The following is a 13,357-nucleotide window of genomic DNA, read 5'->3' as shown; positions in this document are numbered from 1 at the left end:
TGGCCATCACTTTGACCAGGAGGGTCTCAGAAATCCAGGCACTCACATCTAAGCCACCCTATACAGTCCTTTTTTTAAGGACAAGGTATGGCTCTGACCCCATCTGTCCTTCCTCCCAAAGGCAGTCTCACATTTTCAGAATTCCCAGGACATTTTCCTTCTGATATTTCACCCAAAGCCTCATGCTTCCAGAGAAGAACAGAGACTCCACTCCTTAGATGTCAGATGGTTTTTTACATACAGAGAACCAGGCCCTTTTGGAAGACCACTCTTCATGGCCATCACAGATAGGATGAGAGGTGAACCAGCATATCCTCCTGGATCACCACCTGCATCTGTGCGCGCTACAACCTGGCAAATGTGTCACCCCCACGCTTACTCCACAAGGTCACAAGTTTCATCTGCGGCCTTTGTGGCGCAGGTCCCAATCCTGGATGTCTGCAAAGCGGCAACTTGGTCATTCATCCATACCTTCTCATCTCACTGTGCAGTTACGCAGCAAGCAAGAAACTATGTGGCCTTTGGTCAAGCAGTTCTCTAGTCAGGATTTCAACAAAACTCCAATCCCATCTCCTAAAACTGTTACCTTGGGAATCACCTACATTGGAATGGACATGAGCAAGCACTCAAAGAAAAAACGGTTACTAACCTTTCCATAACTGTTGTTCTTCGAGATGTTACTCGTGTCCATTCCAAAATCCTGTCCACCTACCCTTCTGTCAGAGTTGCTGGCAAGAAGGAACTGAGGGAGCAATGGGGTGGCAGTTCCCTACATACTGCGCCATGAGGGTGACACTACAGGGGATACCAGAGCCAACCCAGACAATACCACTAGGGAAAAAGCTTCCGGAAGCAGTGTATGCGATGTGCATACACCTATATTAGAGTGGACACGTAGTGTGTGCAGCAAATTAAATCTATTGGTTCCTTGAAACAGTTACTGACCGTAACATTTTACAATGTAAATAGTTCCATTTCAAACATGAAAGACATGGGAAATGAGTTAGGAATATTATATCATCAGTTCCAGTTTGTCACCAAATTGTAAAACATCCCTTTGGTATGAGTGATATATTACAGGTCTTGATCTGCTGTGTTAGAATTCATCCAGGAACTGAGTCGGTCTCTTGAATGCAGGTTTGTTCAAAATTCAAATCTCTTCAGCAGTTTAACATGGTTCTTCAGACATCAATATTATACATACAGGGTTTCATTTCTCTTTCAACCAGTGATTGCATTGTGCTTGTAGGCTGTAATTTATCCCCAGCTGTTCATCACAGAGCAAGTTGAAATGAATAAGCTGTCTGAGTGCGATAGTGACAGCTCTTACGTGCAAACAGACACCCTGCTCTGTCCACTGCTTTGCTCCGAGCAGGAGGTGTGAAGCGAAGTAAATATTAAAGCACACAATAATGAAACAAAGTGGAAGACAGGAGAACAGATTAAAGGCAAGAGAAAAGGAAAATAAATCTTAAGAAGGGGTCAGCAGAACCAATGAGAGAAGATAGGAAAAGATTGTAAAAGACAAAAAGACACAGTAAAAGAAATGGAGACATTTATGATTGTGATTGGGGCATGTGTAGTTTTCAGGAGGCTGCCATACTGGCACAAGTTGCATAGTAGATAATCGAATAACTGTCAACAGTAGAAGGCATTGTACTAACATAATACAACATTGCATTCCATCTCCTTGAATTGTCAAGGCAGCTAGAGGCATCAGTCTGCCTGCCCCATTAGCGCCAGGAATAGCTCTCCAGAGTGTGGGTAGTGCTATATGCAGGAGTGGGTCCTCTCCTGCAGAGAGTTGGGAGGCAGAGCTGCACTGGGACCTGCCCTCCAGCTGCTCATCAGCAGTTAGTGTCGGTCCATCCACCCGCCCCCCCCATGACCAAATGGAATTATTTCTTCCCGAGGTCATTTTAGGGCCTTTTCCAGGCTTAATTGACTTTGCTATGGGCATGCTAGAGCCTTCTCTTTTCTCCCCTCATTGGGCAGTAGTTCATCTCTTCAGCCTTTGACTTTGTTTTGGCCTCAGGCAAAAGGGCAGCTTTGTGTTTCCTGCAGCACACTTTCTCCAGCAGGTGTCTAGCCTTCATGCTCTTCTGGACAAAGGGAAGGGTTGGCCTCCAAGAGGATGTTACAGAGTGGCTATTGAGCAGGTGAGGTTCCTACCTTTGAGATGATGAGTTCAGGATTCTTTCCTCTATCACAACCCATGGCAAGCCTGGACAGCCAACCACCACTAGCCTGAGCCAAGCTGTAATAAAACTCATAGGCTGTTCATTAAAATCAGCACATGGGCCGTACATGGTACCAAGCTTTGCGTACTGTAGTGACTGACTTGCGGCTTTACCATAAAGAATTGCTTAGGTGTTCTCATATGGGAATGACTGTCGTCCTATGGTTAGAACAGGAGACTGGGAGCCCCCTGGTTTCTTTTCCCAGAACGGCCACTGACCTGCTGTGTGACTGGGTAGGTCACAACCTTTGTGCCTTGGGTTACATGTATTTGAAGTGTTATAGTGTCCCACACTTGTTCTCAGTGGTGTTTTGAAACGTAATGCTTGCAAAGCATTTGAAGGTGCTGTTTAAGCACAAAATAACCTTAATATAAATACAAAATAAGTTAGGATGATAAATATACTTAAGTGATTAACGTGTGATATGGGATGCTTAAGGCTCTGATTGAGGAAGATGCACTCACTACTTCTACAGTATACTATTGTATAACCTTCACTCAATATGCACAACCAGAGTCGTGTCGGTGCATGCTATTGTCAGGGCAATACACAAAGGCTGAAATCCTGGCTCCACTGAAGTCGTAAAAAACTCCCATCAACTTCACTCCTTCAGAAGTGGTAATAGATCTCTTTTTCTAATTTGGCTTGAGCCACTACTGTGACTCTTGCTTTCATGCCCAAAGAGATTTGAGGTAAGTTCAAATTAAGGTGGTTCAATAAATAACCATTAGTTATATAATTGTAATGATATAAACAAAACCCTTCATAAAAACCTTTTTTGCACATTTGAGAACATTGTGAAAATATCTTTAGCATGAATATTTTGTATATTGTTTTGTAAAAGTAAATTCCAGAAACTAGCAGCTTATAACCGAACAAGGGTACAGTAATACTGGACAGTCAATCCGCCTGCCCCTTACCAGGTTATTAATTTAATTCATATCTGTAAAGCACTTTGGTAAGATGAATTAAGCACAGTATAGTGCTAAGTGCACATTATCATGATATGTCACCATAACCCCGTAGTATAGTTAGAGCTTTGTAATGTGTGGTTCAGACTTTCACTTTTTGCATAGAAAAGTGACCTGATGCAAAACAAGCATGTTCTCTTTTTTAAGAAGGTGTCAAACTGTAGTCTAGGTGCTCAGACCTCATGGTAGTGAGTCAGTGTAAATACCTACCTAAATAAAATTTAAATTTAGTTGCTTGGTTTTATGTATTTAATTTTTTGTAACCTTGTAACTTTGTTTCTTAGTCAAGTGCAGAGTCCCTGTTGGATTCGCAGCAAATCCAGGCTTTTGACCAGCTCTGTCGACTCTACCGAGGAACTTCCAGGGTAAAGTTTTTATAAACCATCTCTCGTTTTTAATTGGTGAATTGAATTGTACCCAACTCTGTGCCATCAATTGGAGACAGCAATCTGGGCTCTGACTCTTCCCAAGAGCTTCTTTCAGTGCTACTGCAATATGGAAATATAAGGCTTACTAAATCAAATTCTGATCTTTTTGGAGCTTACGTAGGCAGGATCTTCCACTTCTGAAACATGGGCAAAATTTCGCACATACTGCTGTCACCTTCAAAAACACATTCTGCATTTATGTCGTCACCCTGTTCTCAAAGGGCCAGTTCCCACTTACCAAAATTCAAATACAGAAACTACCACAATAAAAAATACTAATATCTAAACTCACTTCAAAACAGTGTTTGCCATATAAAATCCTTCCAATAATTGCAATTATTCCAGGATCCTTGCACTAATTTAAGAGGGTACAGTGCGTGTGTGCACACATGCAAAATATAGGCACAACCCTACTGCATAGATTGCTATCTCTTTCATGTATTTCTAGAGGAGGGCTATCCATCTAAAATGAGGTACATTGCAGAGAGGGTGAAGATGAAAACCCTTCCTGCTTAATTAGTGCTTAGGAACATAGGATAGCCATGCCGCAATTGTTCATCTAGTTCTGAATTCTGTTCTGGACAGTGGCCAATGTCACATGCCTCAGAGAGAGTCTTAAAATCTTCAAAACGTGTAAGTGAGCAATACTACCCCACAGAGAGACTTCTTTCTGCCTGCAGCGAGTGATCTGCTCATAATGAATTAGGAGGATGAAAATCCCTTGTAACTTTGTCCTTCTTGTCATAGCTCCCATTGCTATTTTCATTGAGGCATTGTGAGCACTTTCTCTGTAGTTAAGGGTGCAGACAGGGTTTAATAGTTTTGGATTTTTTAAAATTTCCTAATCTGTTTGTCTCAGTAATATCCTGCTGCAATGAGTTTCATGGCTAACTGTAAAATGGGTGAAAATGTATCCCCTTTTTTTTAAACTTGTACCATTGTTACTTGAATTTCTTGTAAAAGGAAGGGGACAGGTGGAAGGAACCCATACTGTCTGTACCTCCTTTTGCACATGCACATGCATACACACACACATGCATCCCTTAAAATAAATGCTTCCATAAAGATTGCTGAGGCCCGTTTGTATTGATGGGTATATTTCTTTTGTCTTGCAGTTAGCTCTCCTGACAGAATTGTCTCGGACTCGAGGTGGTGAAAAACATGGGCTCCTTAATGTCTCACAGGGTGACCCTGCACTGAACAGCGTCTTCCAGAACGAGAATTTCCAGCTACATCTTACTCCCCCGCCATTCACTGAAGAGTAGCCCTTCCATTGCCAGACTGTAGGTATAGTCTTTCTATGGTAGCCTAAGAAAATTCTGGGATGGTTTCAACCATCAATCCCAGAGGGTGAGTTTATTGGCTCAGGGCCTTATTAGCTAGGCTGGATATGCTGTCCATTGTCATCACGTCCTTCCCAGAATACTTTGACTTATTACTTTGGGTCAAATGACTTTGCTGCATTTGTAACCTTGTGGAATCTCTCTCTCTGTTGGCTTATTTTCCTCTGTTTCTTCTAACAAAACCGAAGGAACATCACAGAGATCATTGTCAAAGTTCTTGTCCAAGGAGATGCACGGAAAGCTATAAACTATTGTCAAGTCCCTGTGTTTGGCTTGAGTGAAGTATAAAGTTGAGGCAGCTGTACTAACCTCAGGGCGATTTGTGTCTGCAGCCAAAGCTTATCCAAGTAATTGGAACATCTTCTAAGTACGTTTTTATTTCTTAGACAGATTGACCAAGGGAATACAGAACATGTTACACATCCAAAGTCAGCGTTTCTCAAGCTGCCCTCTTAACTTTGAGGGAAATAGCTAATTTATTATAGTTTAAAAAAAATCTTTTAGACAAATCCCTATGCCCTAAGGATCTCCTGGAACAAGAGTAGTTTATCATAAGCGAAGTGGGTGGCATGGCCGCATGAAACACAGTCAGCCCTTCAAAGGAGCAGAAACTGCAAAAGAGCATATATTTGCGAGTAAACTAATTTGTATGCAATGCTCCTGTGAAACTATATTCTCTAATAAAAATGCCCTGCCTTCAAATCATGCAGTCCTGGTAAATGTCTGTATTTAAGCTGTGCTACAGGAGCTGGTGGAGGAAACTTCTTGAAAGAGTAGTTCTTCTCCGAAGTGCCAATAATCAGGAATTCTGGTAGCGAGAGACACATGGCAATTTACCATTCAGCAAACTTGCCAGCCACAAACAACTAAGTCAAGCTCTTTGTATGAGCGAGTGGGTGCTGGCACTTCCACAGAGATCTTGCTATTTCCAACTGAATGGAAGGAAATATGAAGTAAATGCATATGGCCATTATGGTGGTTGCTTCTAAGAATGATCTACATGTTTATTCCCCTCCCCCCCTTTTTACTCTGTGTACTCTGGACATGAGTTAGTCCATAAAAGGAAGGAATCTGATTTTTCAACCTTTTCTTCCTTTCCTGTGTAAGGAACTAGACCAGCAACAGATCAGTTCCTCCTCCCAAGCCCTCTGGTTTCTTTCTTTTTTTTTTTTTTAAAGTGGGGGGGAAGGGCTGTAGTGCAGATGGAGTTGATGATTTGACAGGGTTAAGAACTGACCTCCTATGCATCCACAAGAAAAGTAATTCTAAGCTGGCAACATTGCAGGCGCCTGAATACCAGCCCTGTGGCACTGGCTTAGTCTCCTGGAGGGTGCACACTAAAAGCAAGTGGGCAGTTCACGCTCCATGCAACTGTCTGCTGTCCATTTCTGGGATAGTGAGGGTGGATTTTGGTTTTGTGAACCCCTGTCATTTGTAATACCTCCCCTGCTTTGGTTGAATTTTACACTATTTTTAGTATCCCAGCAAATGACTGATTTTACCTGGAGCTCCCAGCCATTTAAAGTCTCTGACAGTGTTCTGCAGCATAGACCCCACCCCTGCCCTTGGAATAGCCTGTGAGGCGTACTCTGCTTTGGAGGCCCCCAGTGAATGGCTGGAGTTTTTACATAGATCAGACTACCTGCTGCACTGACTGGCCCATTACTGAAAGATATAAAGCCCCAGCCTAATGGACATGGGACACAAACCAACCAGTCACTGGGGGGCTGGAGCTGAGCTGGTCATTTGCTAAAGTGCTTCCTTTCCCCGCCGAGAGACACTGGGCACTGCACGGTGAGCATATAAATGCTGCCACCTAGACAGAAAACAAGCAATACCAGCCCCAGTAAAACACATTGTTATCAGGCAGTCTTAGTGCCTTTATCACATGCACATGCTGCAGTGCTGGAGAAGCCCTGCGGAAGAAGAGTTGTGATCCTGGTACCTTGTTATATAGCTATGTTACTGGCATGAGGACAGCCCGTGTTGGGAATATCTTCCCACATACACACACCCAGCCTCCCTTGGGAATCCTTTTGCTCTTTCAAGGAGCTGCTCCCCACAGTATAGTATCTTGGGGCTTAGCCACAGCAAGAGCCAGGAGCCCAGCCCTGGGGCATGGAAAGCAGCCCCAGTCGTGGCAGTGGCTGCTCTAAGAACTGCTGCTCAGCAAATACCTAGAGCTGCTGCTTCTCCCTCCAGTATGCACAGCCCTGAGAAATACCATGGAAGTTTTGCTTTGTCTAATGGCTTCTGGGGCAGCCCTGTGAACTCGGGGCCTTGTCCACGTGGCTTGCAGTGCTTTCCTTTGGATGCTACTTTGGGCTACTCTGTGCCCTTCCAATGCCCAAATGTCGTATCTGCAGATAGCCCAGTTATAATCAACACACACTGAAGCACTATACAGTGTACAAATCAAACATCTTGTATGAGCAGAACAGACTTAATACAGTTCAGCTGCATGGAGCAAGGTGACTGAGTTTATTTCCATCTTCGCATTCAGCAAGAAATCAGGCATGTCCCTTTGCATACTAGAAGAATCCCAAAATGGAAAATTTCCTCCTATATGCTCACAAGTGCATTCTCAGTCACAGGCTCCCAGCTACTGAGGTGTCTTTAGGAGCCAGCAGGCTGAAATCTGACCTGCTCATTGGGAACTGCTGATTCCAGGCAAAGAGACATTTCTATCAGAAATCATTACCCCCCGGGGGGCAAGGCACACTAACAGAGGACAAAGCAATTTTTTTTCTGAGGCAATTTTTCTGAGGCCCCATTTTGAGGGAATTAAGGGCATAAGAGATCCCTAACCAGATTGTAGCGAACAACCATAGAAGCTGATGGTGTCAGTGCCTGTAGAAAACTCAAAAATAGCTAGCTGGAGGATGGGTCACTGCTATCTCCCTTATGTCACTCACAAACCTGTTAGCAGGATTTTTGCTTTGTTCTGAAATCATCAAGGTGTCAGTGTCTCCCAGTTTCTCTTTCCTGTTCACTGGAGCTCTTGGGATTGTGTGCATTTCCGATCACCCCCGTCTGCAATGCACTATGCCTCACTCACAATTTCCTATCCCCCTCACTCTCAAGCGCGGGGGTGGGGTGTTAAATGCATGGTGGGCAGGTTGGCTCTGGAGCCAGGAGCCTCACCTCTGGCCACAATTGCCCTGCAACATTTTATGGGCTCTGGGCAGCTGGTGCCTGCCTAATAGCTGCTGAGGCCACAGCTGGAATGTGCAGGGCTGAGGCCCGGGCTCCTGTCTGATTGGGCCCAGACATCTATGCCCCTCCTGCTGCTCCTCCAGGTGCCAGGCCTAGAGTGGAGATGAGAATGGTGCTTTTGCTTCTGCAGAAAGGATGACATCTGATATGAAGGAACATATGTGGGAAATGGCTTGTGGGTTTTTTTCAGCTGCAATGAATTACAGAGGAAAGAAGGAAGGCAGCTCTGATAAAATTTTAATGAAGGCTGTATTTTTCCCCTGCATTAGGCTGAATAAGTCATCTCCTGCTAATTGTCAGGCTGGTTGAGGAAAGCACCCAGCCCTTTCATGTTCAGAGAGGGGAGGGTTGTATGCTAATGTGCTCGCTGAAATGCCAGGAATCAAACACAAGAAAACAGAGTCCCTGCTATTTCTAAATTAAAGGACTTTCTGGCTCACAGTGCTCAGGTGCCCTTTTAGGCCCCATGTCCCTGCATTAAAGGGTCAGTTCTTCCCATCACAATGACTCCAGGAGAGTAATTTCAGAGGTTTCTACTAAAATCATTTAAATGTGTTCAGATCCTAAAGCCCTTATCATCGTGCAGCTGCTCCCTATGGAGGGGTGGGGCCTTTGGTAATACACATTGCCATCAACATAACATCGTTTTCTGCCAGGAGGACTTCAGCTCTCTGCAGTTAGAAAAGAGGTCACTGTGGGTTTTGGGGGAGCTAGAAGCAGTTTCCTCAGGAAGGCAGTGGGGCCTAAAGTCAGTTATGGGGGACACAGGGAGGGCAGGAACCCCAAGTTCTGTTCCCAGCACTGTCATGGACCTACTGGATGCCAAGTCACATCCCTTCCCTGTGCCTCTTTCCCCTTTGTCTTGTCTGTTCAGACTACGACCATTTTGGAACAGGAACTGTCTCCCTGCAGCCCCTAGCAGGTGGGGGCCTGAAGGTGCTACCATAATACAGAGACCGGTTTGGTGAGGTTTGCCAAAGGGGTGCTCTATGATGGCCTCTAACCTAGCGTGTGTCTGCTGTCTGCCAGGCAGCGGGGCTGGGCCCAACATGTCCCAGTAGGAAGTTAGAGCAGGGGCAGCGGTTACTCCAATGAACAGAGATTCCCAGCACCTCCTACCAGCATGGCGTCAAGTGCTCTGGCTGCTGCTCCTCCACCGCTGTTAGCCCTGCTCGTATGCCGGGGCAGTGCCAGAGACCCTGCTTTGGCAATATTTTCTAGCCAGCCTGAGCCACCACAAAGGTGCCCAGCAGAACCCAAAGTCAGGCCTTCAGCCTTGATCCTATGGTCTCTGTGCTCAAAGTTAAACTCACCGACCCTCCATCCTGCTGGGTGGAAGCAGGGATCACTCATTTATTTAAGCTTTGTGGAGTGCTGACTACACAGTATTATTGGATGTAAATAAAGTCAGGCTCCCTTACCCTAACCATCCCTGCTGCCCATAAAACCTGTGGCTCTAGCCTATTGGCCAGAGGCTATCACAGAGGAGACGCTGGCAATGGTGGAAGGGGAGGCAGTAACAGGCAAGGAGGGAAGTGAACATTCCATCTTACTCTGGTTCTTAGTGCAGGGAACTCCCCTTCCCCAATAAGCAGGCATCCCTGAGCCAGCAACAGAAAGAAGGTAAATGGAGTGAAAGTTTTAAATAATCTATAACATGAATCTCCTGCCCTGGGCCAGGACTGAGCTGTGTGCATGCTGGCAGGCTTTTATGGGATCCACGATGCCCAACAACAAGGACACGGAGGTTGGAGAGGACATTGCCCCACTTCGGCACAGAAGCGCTCTCTAGCGGGACTTGAGACCCGCCAACTAGAGTCTGTAGCATCATGACAGCACAGGGCCCCTCTCCGCCTACCAATTGGCCAGGCTTTACAGAGCCAAAGTAGAGTAATAAACTAACCAGCATACTGGGCTGGGCCCTGCCAGCCTCCCACTGTAGAGGAACACATCCCAGCAACACAGGTCACCCCTCTAGGGCATGTTCACGCAGCTGGCCTTCTCATAGAGGGCTGGGTTGAGGCCAGTAGCCCTGTTCTAATCCTGAACCCAGCTCCTTTGCCTCCAGCCATGGATCCCCAACCATAGGGAGGGGCCTGCACAGAGTCACGACTGAGAGTGAGGTGGCCCCTGCTCTCACCCCCATGTCACTAATGAAGTGGCCGTGGCTGCTCTGGGGAAAGCAGGCCACCAGCCAGCAGTAAGTGAGAATGTAACCAACATATTGAACCACAGATGGGAGCATGAGCAGCTGATCCATGCTTATAAGGCCTGTTCCAAAGCCTGTGGAAAGATGCCCAAGGACTTTGGATCAGCCCTATTATGGTTGCCCCCCCTGCCAGGCACCATGCTATTTGTGCCATCTCATACACCCAGAGGCGTCGCAGAGAAAATTAAACGGTTGGTTTGTTTTTCCAAACTGATTTCATACTCCAGCAAGCCATAAGACACTGTAGCTATTTGCAATGCCTAACTGCTAGGACACACACTTATGGAGGAGGATGAGACATTCTGTGCATCTCACCTCCTATCTAGTTTGAAAACTGTCACTGAGCAGATGCTGTGATACTCAGTAGTATGTGTCAGCCTGCAGGCTCGGAGGGGCTTTATTTTCTCTGTTAGCCAGGTCTACCCCCACATTGAACTGACATACCAAGGGGAACTGATACAGGGCTGAGAGTAAAGGGGCATTAAATTGGGATGATCTTCTAGTCAAATATATACAGCCTAGACAATAGGCTGGCTCCCACCAAGGAGAACTGGTTTGTGCAGGGAGAGCTAGCCTGGCAATTTAGGGAATGGGAGCTTTGTGATGGAGTGTAATAAAAGGGCAGAAGCTGAGCTATGGGGGGGAGTTTTTTTCACCAGTTCAAGCTGAGGAGTTGCCATAGAGGCACTGCAACCCTGAACACAGATGCCCAAGGGAAAGGTGAGCTGGAGTAAGGGCCACTGAGCGCAGCAGTACCAGGTTTACAGTGGCACCCTGCCAGCCCACACAGGGAAAGGGTCCCATTAACAACCCAGCTAATCCCGCTATGTGGCCAACTCTAACCCCCTCGGGCAGTCTAGTGTCCAAGCCTTGCTGTGTGAGTGGCTCCCAGTGAGCAGGTTCCACTCACTGCCAAGCAGCCGGGCTCTGCCATGCAGTCTGGCAGGGTAAAGCTGCTGGCCGTGGCCGGTTCTGTGGGGTTGCATCCCAGGATCTGCACCCTCCAAAAGGTCTGCATCACGACCCCTTTTTGGCTTTAAACACCCAGGGATTATGTGGTTAAATCCCCGGCCAGCAGCAGGGAGCTCAGCTGCCTCTGTGACATACCAGCCATTGAGATGCTGGCAAAGGGGGCCAGAGCTGTGCATATTTTAAGGCGAAGCACCAGGAGCAGAATGCAGGTTAAATGTCTGGACACCCTGTAACATGGCAATGGGTTTGATATAGGAAAGACTTTGTCACTAGGAGGGTGGTGAAGCATCGGAATGGGTTACCTAGAAAGGTGGTGGAATCTTCATCCTTAGAGGTTTTTAAGGATCACCTTGACAAAGCCCTGGCTGAGATGATTTAGTTGGAGTTGGTCCTACTTTGAGCAGGATGTGGGACTAAATGACTTCCTGCGGTCCCTTCCAAACCTAAATGTAGGCACCCTGTACTTCTGGGGCCTTGGAATGTAATTGGGAGTTTTAGTTAGGAAGATCCTGGGAGACTACAACTCCCATGATGCATTGGGGAAAAAAGGAGAGAGACTCTTCCCCTTCCAGGGAGTGAGGGAAAAAAAGCATGTGGGAGACTCCATTTTGGTGCTGAGGTGGAGGCAGCGGAGGCTGGAAGCTGCTGGCTGGCTACTGCCTGCTGCGAGGGTCCAAAAGCTGCTGCTGACTGCTACTGGGGGTCCCAAAGCTGCTGGAGAGTCTGCTGGAGTTTTGATGGAGCAGGGAGTTTTGGAGGTTGGTGGCAGGGACTGAGCCTGGAGCTGACTGAGGTGGGCCAGCAGTGAAGGTGGTGTGAGTGTGCTCCCCCCCTCCGCTGTTTGGGGCAGGGCTTGTAAAGGAAGGCGCACAGCAGAGAGACTTTGAGAAGAGGCAGAGAGAGTGTTGCTTCAAGCAGGGCCAGGACTGCAGACATTTGGTTGGGCCGACTCCAAATCTCCAGCTTGATAACTAGGCTGAACTGGTACACTGAACCAACAGAGTGCTGGCTCCTTCTTCAGATCTTCAGGTGCGCCCATGCAAGCAAGGGGTTAGGGCTCTGAACTCTCGGGGAGTGTACGCTCTGGAGGTGGGGTAAATTATGGCAGTATAATGCCAGTTAGACAAGTTTCATTTATTACTGTATACTATTTTTATTAATTGATTTATTCAATTGCCCCTGTGGATTTAAAATAATAGTGATGTTTAATTTCAGTCTGTTATGCCATTTTTATTTAATTTGTTAAGTAAAGGTGTGTTAACTCTAATTTAAGTATATTGGGTGTTTAGTTTGCATAATTGCAATTGTTGAGTTAGACCTATGTCTCAGATTATTATAATTATTAGACTAGGTTTAGTCCTGGAAGCTCCCAAGGCCCGCTATTGAGCGTGCGTAGGGGCCAGCCAGGTGGAGGATAGAGGATTCCCACCTATCCTACATCATCACTGGGATACTCAGGATCTCCTTTGTCATCAGCAACCTTAGGCACCCTCGCACACCGGTGAGTGTTGCCTGTTCCAAAGTAACCCAGGAAAGGAAGGGGGTTACCTAATCTTCTGTGATACTGGCTCCCATCCCCAGGCCGGTTTTGTACTGCTGAGTTTGTTACTGGTTTTGCTCCCAGCAAAGTATGCCATTGAGAGACCATTAAGGGTTAGGTTGTGATGTGGGGTGGTGCTCATTCACGGGAGTAAGAGGGAATAAATACATCTCCTACACCCAGCATACCTACCAGGCCTACCGCACCCTTGGTGCTGAGTGCAGGAGAGCACTGGGTTTTTTGTAAGGGGGCTGGAATTGGCAGAACTTTAGCTCCGCCCTCCCACTCCACTGGTCAGCACAGCTGCTGGTGTAGATCAGACACAATTATTTCAAACACACCCTGTAACAAGGGGAAGCTGTGACACAGAGACTGTGCTGCTCAGAGCATTGCACATTTATGCTATATACCACCCCAGAAACCCCTCTGCAAAAATCA

The 13,357-nt window shown here is 46.5% G+C and overlaps 1 protein-coding gene and 1 long non-coding RNA gene across 5 annotated transcripts in view; one reads left to right on the top strand and one right to left on the bottom strand.

Annotated features, from left to right (window-relative positions):
* VPS8 (VPS8 subunit of CORVET complex) overlaps positions 1 to 5,684 on the top strand; it is a 223,567-nt gene extending 217,883 nt beyond the window's left edge. For all 4 annotated transcript variants that reach the window (XM_067538775.1, XM_067538776.1, XM_067538774.1 and 1 more), the window contains 2 exons: positions 3,496 to 3,576; positions 4,755 to 5,684. In XM_067538775.1, the coding sequence (XP_067394876.1) occupies positions 3,496 to 3,576; positions 4,755 to 4,904 (231 nt within the window). In that variant the 3' untranslated portion in view covers positions 4,905 to 5,684. The remainder of the gene's footprint in view (positions 1 to 3,495; positions 3,577 to 4,754) is intronic.
* LOC137147067 (uncharacterized) overlaps positions 1 to 13,357 on the bottom strand; it is a 30,126-nt gene that overhangs the window by 14,882 nt on the left and 1,887 nt on the right. The window lies entirely within an intron of this gene.

This window comes from Emydura macquarii, unplaced genomic scaffold, assembly GCF_026122565.2.
Source record: "Emydura macquarii macquarii isolate MOO-44397 ecotype Brisbane River unplaced genomic scaffold, CSIRO-AGI_Emac_v2 contig_499, whole genome shotgun sequence".
NCBI lineage: Eukaryota > Metazoa > Chordata > Testudines > Chelidae > Emydura > Emydura macquarii.
The sequence above is the reverse complement of the archived record's forward strand: the minus strand, read 5'-3'. Positions and strand labels throughout refer to the sequence as shown.